Raw genomic sequence first — 8,102 nt, 5'->3', positions numbered from 1 at the left:
CCAAAGGATTATAAATCATGCTACTATAAAGACACATGCACATGTATGTTTATTTTGGCACTATTCACAACAGCAAAGACTTGGAACCAACACAAATGCCCATCAATGATAGACTGGATTAAGAAAATATGGCACATGTACACCATGGAATACTAGGCAGCCATCAAAAAGGATGAGTTCATGTCCTTTGTAGGGACATGGATGAAGCTGGAAACCATCATTCTGAGCAAACTATTGCAAGGACAGAAAAACAAACACCGCATATTCTCACTCATAGGTGGGAATTGAACAATGAGATCACTCGGACACAGGGCAGGGAACATCACACACTGGGGCTTGTCGTGGGGTGGGGGGATGGCGGAGGGATAGCATTAGTAGAAATACCTAATGTAAATGACAAGTTAATGTGTGCAGCAAACCAACATGACACATGTGTACACATATAGCAAACCTGCACGTTGTGCACATATACCCTAGAACTTAAAGTATAATAAAAAGAAAAAAGTTATAAATAAAAAGCTAATATGACATGATATTACAGTTAAGGTTAATGAGACCGGGAACATCTGGGTTGCATTAATGTTATTAACAAGACAAAATACAAGAGTTCAAGAGTAAAATAACTATTAAATTTTGAAGTAGAATTTACAAAGTTTTAAAAACTAACAATGTCATATAACAAAAGCTGAATTTAAAAAACTATACCTATTAAATGAGCACAGTTTTTTATAGAAATATGAACAGAAAATGGAGAAATTAAAACAATAATATCATTAACAAAAACAAAATGCTAACATTTATTGAGTACGTCAAGGTAATTTCCAGGTATCTCATTTGAATTCATCACAACCCTATAAGATAACCCTCTTATGTCCTACCTTTTACTGATTAATAAACTGAGGCATAGTGAGATTAAGAAAGATGATCAAGGGCCCATATCTCATAAGCAACAAAGTCAAAATTCAACCCCAAGCAAGTCTGTTCAGAGCCAGAGCACATAATCACAAAAGACACAATAAATAGCAAGTTTTGGCTTAAAATGTTGGTGACCAAACAATCATCTGCCTGAAACAATCTCTGTTTATGTTTGCTGTCCTGACAAGATTATTAATAACTCCCTTTTTCAAGTTTTCCAGTTTAGGTAATTCATGTAATGGTCACCCTACCTTGAAAGTCCCTCCCAGATATCATGATTCTAAAAGTATGAAAAGAAAAATTAGAACTTGATTCAATTAGGTGATGAGGGGCACACTGTTGTGTAAAGAAATGGGATCAACTGGGAATATTTATCTGTGTTTTCTCTAGTGTTTCTCATCATTCTAGAGAATAATTAATGGTGCCTTCTGTTAATTGCCTCTTCTCTCCCCACACCCAAAGGAAACATTTAAGAGATTCTTTAGTTGTAAACACCTTTCTTGCAGCAATGGCCAAAGCACAGAGCCATGGCCAAAGCACGGAGCCTAGGGGAAGCTGAACACTTGTATTACGATGCTTGTGGCCTCTAATTTTTGAAAGAACACGACATTCATCTGGGATGAGAGCACACTTCAGTGGAAGGCAGCGTGGCAGCAGTACCTCCCAGAATTTCACCAAGATACGCCTGTCAGGAGCCAAACACCTGCATGAACATTTGGGTGGGTGAAATCAGAATGGGGGAAGCTTGGCTTCCATGCTTGAAACTCTTTCCTTTTTTCTTCTTTCTGCTGTAACCCTGCTCTCTTATGCACTTGACAAAGACCTCATGTATCAAGGCTCAGCATCTGTTTTTGTTTGTTTTTGGAAAACTCATGATCCCTCTTCCCCAGTCTCATAGAATAATATTAATTTTAACAGAAACCAAGGTATTGGAGCTGAAAAAAATAACTTTACAGTGCTTCAAGCCAGTGAGTAAAGTGGAATGGGGGGCATGGAGTTTTCCTGATAGCTTATCATCTGGACCATGGAACCTAATATTTTTACCACCAAATATCCCATTTTACCTATAAAAATGTATTTTAGTTAGCAAACTACCTTTAGATATAGTTATTATTATTCAGTATTAGTATAACAACTCTCATTTTTGACAGCCTAGTTGTTATTTTACATATCATAGTTAAGTCCTTGCAAAAGCATATGAAGTGATGATGATTCTTCCTTTAGAGATGAAGAAATGAAGGCACATAAAGGTGAATTACTTTGTCCCAAATCAAAAAGTTGATTAATGGTGACACCAAATGTACTCTGCTTCTCAATAGTTAATTTCCCAAGTTTATTTGTCAGAGATAATTAAAACTTTCGCTGAGTCTAAAATAGAGTAGCCAAAGGGGGTTAATGTGATTTTATGCTAAAGCAACTTGATAGTGTCGTTTTGTATAAATATATAATTTTAATAACTGTGAAATATTAAAAATGATCATTTATGGCCATCTTTGCATGCCAAAGGGATATTAATCATTGCAATAGTTGATGCAGGGGGCGATTTACCATAGCTACAATTTATGTTGGGCCAGTGTGACCTTTAGACTCCACCTACTTTTATTTTATTTATGATTTCAAATGAATCCTCAAAGCTCTAACAACTTATTCATTAATTTAATTAAATGGTACAATGCTAATAGTGACTAGGAAAATAAAGATGAAAGAGAGACAAACTGTATGTAAATTAGTAGTGTAGTGTAATTGTTCAATGCGGGACCCTGGTGTCAGTCTATCTGAGAGGGTTCCCAGCTGTATCACTTATTAATATTGAGATCATGGGAAAGATCCCTGACTTCCTGTGCTTTATATTAAAATGAGATTGTTGTGAAGACTAAATAAATATATTAGAAGAATGGCTGGGACAGTAAGTGCTGAATAACTATTACGTATTATTATTATTATTGATGTACTCTAAAAATTATAGTTGATTTATCTTTTTGATATTCAAAATCCATTAGTATGCAAGCTTATTATTATTATTATTATTATTTTTTGAGACGGCGTCTCGCTCTGTCGCCCGAGCTGGAGTGCAATGGCCGGATCTCAGCTCACTGCAAGCTCCGCCTCCCGGGTTCACGCCATTCTCCTGCCTCAGTCTCCTGAGTAGCTGGGACTACAGGCGCCCGCCACCTCGCCCGGCTAGTTTTTTGTATTCTTTAGTAGAGACGGGGTTTCACTGTATTAGCCAGGATGGTCTCGATCTCCTGACCTTGTGATTCGCTCGTCTTGGCCTCCCAAAGTGCTGGGATTACAGGCTTGAGCCACCGCGCCCGACACAAGCTTATTAATAGATTTAAGCCACTTATCACTCACTGGTTCTGTTCTGCTTATTTTCTTCACTCACTATATATTAATTATTCCTAGTGTTCCATTATTGGAATGCTAAGCATGTGGGAGTCATTTATTTTATTTTATTTTATTTATTTATTTTTATTTTTTTCCCTGTGCTTACTTTAAGGTAGTAATATTTTTTAAAAATTATTATACTTTAAGTTCTAGGGTACATGTGCACAATGTGGAGGTTTGTTACGTATGTAGACATGTGCCATGTTGGTGTGCTGCACCCACTAACTCGTCATTTACATTAGGTATTCCTCCTAATGCTATCCCTCCCCCATCCCCTCACCCCACGACAGACCGTGATGTGTAATGTTCTCCACCCTGCGTCCAAGTGCTCTCATTGTTCAATTCCTACCTATGAGTGAGAACATGCGGTGTTTGTTTTTCTGTCCTTGCGATAGTTTGCTTAGAATGATGGTTTCCAGCTTCATCCATGTCCCTACAAAGGACATGAACTCATCCTTTTTGATGGCTGCCTAGTATTCCATGGTGTACATGTGCCATATTTTCTTAATCCAGTCTATCAGTGATGGGCATTTGTGTTGGTTCCAAGTCTTTGCTATTGTGAATAGCGCCACAATAAACATACATGTGCATGTGTCTTTATAGTAGCATGATTTATAATCCTTTGGGTATATACTCAGTAATGGGATGGCTGGGTCAAATGGTATTTCTAGTTCTAGATCCTTGAGGAATCACCACACCACACTGTCTTCCAAAATGGTTGAACTAGTTTACACTGCATGTGGGAGTCATTTATATCCTACTGCTCAAGGTCATCGCAAAGGTCTGATTTTTCAAATTCAAAAAATTGCAACCTCAGGCATAAATGGGTTAATGTGATTAAAATATTTTAATAAGATAATCTATGAAAATCTATAATTATCCAAAACAAAAATAGCTTGTGAGGAGTAGCATTGTTCTACAGTTTTGAAAATGTCATAAAAGTCTGTTTCATAGAAGACAGCTGGATTCTTATATTTGTTTCTCTTTTAATCTGTTGCAATATACAGTTTTGGTTGAGGTAGATGAGGAAATCTGGTCTCACATAGATATGTAATTCAAAAAAGAAGGAGTATTTTAACAGTTTTTTCAGAGAGTCGTGTATAAACTTCTTTAATACTATACCAAAACTCTGCAGGTGGCAGTTTCTTAAAGGCTAGTTGTCAAATTGAAGACTATATCAATGAACTTAGCACACATAGTTACATCCACTAGTCTATCTTGCCTTTGAATGGATTTTTTTACCCAGGCAGGAATTTGATCTTTCAGACCACCTTTGAAAGGGTTTCAGTGGCCTCAAAATAGAGCACCACACTTGGACTCAACTCTCTATTAGCCCTTGTATCTATTATATGAGTTTTTGTTTTATAGAGGATTTTGTTTTCTAGAGAATACACTTAGCATCGGAATTTGAGGGTTATATTGTGTTTACATATTCTTCCATATTAAAGGTTACTGACTTGCTTTCCAAAGCCATCATAGTAGTTTGCACTTCCAATAACAGGGGATGAGGATTCCATTTATTTTATGTTCTAGTCAACACTTGATATTGCCCCACTTCTTAATTTTTGTCAAAATGGCAAGTGTGAAATTGTATCCACTGTTTTAATTTGCATTTCCATAATTATTCATTAGATTTAACATTATTTAATATTAATAATGTTCATGAATAATTTCAAAATATGTAAGTTTTCAATTATGACGTTTCTCTAATTATCAATTTGCTACTGATTTTTAACTTAATAACACTGTAGTCAGAGAATGTTACCTATATGACCCCATTAAACATTTAAATTTAAGTTTTTCACAAATCAAAAGAGTGCTTCAAAATTATACTAGAAAGATATCCCCTAATGACACCACTTTCATACTATTCTTGCTACGTGCATGACAGATACCATACATAACCTCAGTTAAAACCTGAGACAGGTTTACTATCCCTGTTTTACTGATGAAATAACAAGCACAAAGATACTAACACAGTTTGTAGGTAGCAGAACCACAATCCAAAAACAGCAGTGTGACATCTAAGTCCATGCTCTTAGTCACTGACTTATGCACAGGATTGTAATTCCATTAGCGATTTGCTAACGTTTCCAAAGTGTCTTTTAAAAAGTCCCTTCCAAATGTTCTTATACTTTCTTTTGTTCGCATAAGAGCCTGATACACAATGAAAAGCGTAGTCATCCTCTTTACATGTGGAAAAACTGATGCACAGAACCATTGTAGTTCTTTTTTTTTTTTTTTTTTGCTTATACATTTTTTTAAAAAACATTTTTTATTATACTTTAAGTTCTAGGGTAAGGGCCAAGGTTAATCAGGGTTATTTCCTCTAAATTGGATCAATATTTTGCTTGGCTCTGTGTTCAGTGTGGATACAAGGTAGTTCATTTCAATAGAAATTGGGATAACAACTGACTTAGAGATTTATGCTCTTTTTTCCTACAGATACTAGAATCACCAGTGCAATGACTGAGGAAAGGAACAGTACAACAGTTATAAAGTTCATTCTCTTGGGATTCTCTGAATTTCCAAAGCTCGCTATTTTCCTCTTTTCAATATTCCTAGGGATCTACCTCCTGACAGTGTCCTGGAACATGAGCCTCATCACCCTTATCAGGATGGACTCTCATCTGCATACACCTATGTACTTTTTCCTTAGTAATCTGTCATTTCTGGACATCTGCTATGTTTCCACTATAGCCCCCAAGATGCTCTCAGACTTCTTCAAGAAGCATAAATTCATCTCCTTTATGGGGTGCAGTATGCAGTACTTTTTCTTCTCTAGCCTAGGTCTAACTGAGTGCTGTCTTCTGGCAGCCATGGCTTATGATCGATGTGCTGCCATTTGTGAACCTCTGCTCTACAGGGCCATCATGTCGCCCACCCTCTGCATGCAGATGGTGGCAGGATCTTGTATAACTGGATTTTTAGGCTCATTTATTCAACTCTGTGCTTTGCTTCAGCTCCATTTCTGTGGGCCAAATGTCATCAACCATTTCTTCTGTGATCTGCCCCAGCTGCTGATTCTATCCTGTTCTGACACCTTTTTCTTTCAAGTCATGACCTCTGTTCTCACAGTGATCTTTGGACTCACGTCAGTTTTAGTTATCATGATATCTTATGGTTATATCATTGCCACCATTCTGAAGATCACCTCAGCTGAAGGCAGAGCCAAAGCTTTCAACACTTGTGCTTCTCACTTGACAGCAGTGATCCTTTTCTTTGGCTCAGGTATCTTTGTTTATATATATCCTAATGCTGGTGATTCCCTGAGCCAAAACAAGTTGGCATCAGTCTTATACACAGTTATAATCCCCATGTTAAATCCAGTGATCTACAGCTTGAGGAACAAGGAAATCAAAGACGCCCTAAACAGATGGAAGAAGAGAATCTTCTCCTGGTGTTATGGAATGAAATAATGGAATTTGTTTCAGATGTGTAAATAGTGTGGGAAGAATAGCTAAACATTTATTTTCAACTCTCCTAATTGTTGGCAGAATTGCAGTTGCTCCTTATATAAACTCAGGGCCGGCACAAAATCAGGCAAATGCATAAAAGGTAACTTCAAATTTAATAACCATTCTTTATTAGTTGTACTCTAATAAATCAATAGGCCAGGCAAACCACAAGTATTTTTTGTAGCTAGTTGTGGCAATGGGACAGTTCACCTTGAATATTCAATTTCTATCTAACATGGCACTACCTCAAGAGCCAGAGATGCTATTACTGGTCAGGGCTTCCAGGAGACTAGCAAGTCTTCTCATAGCATCTTATTTTAGGTAGAAGAAGGATTACTATTAATACAGAGAGATCTTTTTAAAAATAATTTCCCAATTAAGCTAAAACTCACATTTAACCTATTCTTTCACCTTTGGAAATTTTGGATTAATTCTTCATTTATGTATTTGTCCAAAGCCAATTATTCATATCAGGTTAAAGGCTTGCTAAAGTCACACAGATGAAATTTGTTGTAACAGGAATGCTTAACATGTCTGCTAAGTTAAGATTTGGTTGACCAGTTTTCTAGCTAGGTATTCCTAGACAATTCCTTGTATGTTATTCCTATAGTGTCTTTGTTTTTCCATCTTATCTCTACCATGACACCAGAAAAGAGAATCAGAAACTGGCCCACTGTTGGTGACATAATCTAGTCCCTGATTTTTGCATTTCCAACTGTCTTACTATTAACATTTTTGGCTTATTTAATAGGCCAAGTCCCTGTTACAAAGTTGTTTTTCCAATAATTAACAAATAGGAAGTGGTTGGTAAAATCATCCATAAAGAACGGAACCTCTGGGGCCACAAGAAAGTCTGAATTTGGCTGTTTCCCTTATAACTTACTGCAAGATACAGAGGAATACTAGAGGATTGAGATTTAAAATACCAAACAAGGAAAGGAAGCTGAGGCAGAAAGCACACTTCTGTTGTTTAATCTTCTGGTAGGATTCTGACTTCCATAATCTTAGGCCTGAAATCATGGAAATTTTCAAGAGATTATATCCAGTAAAAGGTATTTTGTATATTCCCCTCACCTCCCTCTGTATTCAGAAGGGAAAATTTCAAATCCCCATGAGTGTTCGGTTGCTAAAAATCTTACAGCAAACCTTTTAGATAACTGTAGGCACTACAATGTGAGAAGTTCTGCTTCTAATAAATACTCCATATCCCTGTGAGTAGAATCCAACTTCAGGGAGCTTGGAGATGAAAGGGAAAGTTATTTTGGAAGACAACTGATTTACAGTTATCGGATAGGATTTTGTCGAGAAGTTTGAGATGGGGTTGCAAGCCTAGATTTCATG

The 8,102-nt window shown here is 36.7% G+C and overlaps 1 protein-coding gene across 1 annotated transcript; it reads left to right on the top strand.

Moving 5' to 3' along the window:
• The first annotated feature begins 5,768 nt into the window (after window positions 1–5,768).
• Window positions 5,769–6,722, top strand: LOC105527275 (olfactory receptor 1440-like). Its single transcript, XM_011963576.1, has one exon. The coding sequence runs from the start codon at window positions 5,769–5,771 to the stop codon at window positions 6,720–6,722; it is 954 nt and encodes a 317-aa protein (XP_011818966.1).
• The last annotated feature ends 1,380 nt before the right edge of the window (window positions 6,723–8,102 follow it).

The sequence above is a fragment of the Colobus angolensis genome, unplaced genomic scaffold (genome assembly GCF_000951035.1).
Source record: "Colobus angolensis palliatus isolate OR3802 unplaced genomic scaffold, Cang.pa_1.0 Scaffold61, whole genome shotgun sequence".
NCBI classification, from domain to species: domain Eukaryota; kingdom Metazoa; phylum Chordata; class Mammalia; order Primates; family Cercopithecidae; genus Colobus; species Colobus angolensis.
Note: the sequence above shows the minus strand (reverse complement) of the source record. Positions and strands in the feature narration are given on the sequence as shown.

Coding starts and splice junctions, on each gene's coding strand:
- LOC105527275 (XM_011963576.1), top strand. CDS start 5,769: ATGACTGAGGAAAGGAACAGTACAACAGTTATAAAGTTCATTCTCTTG.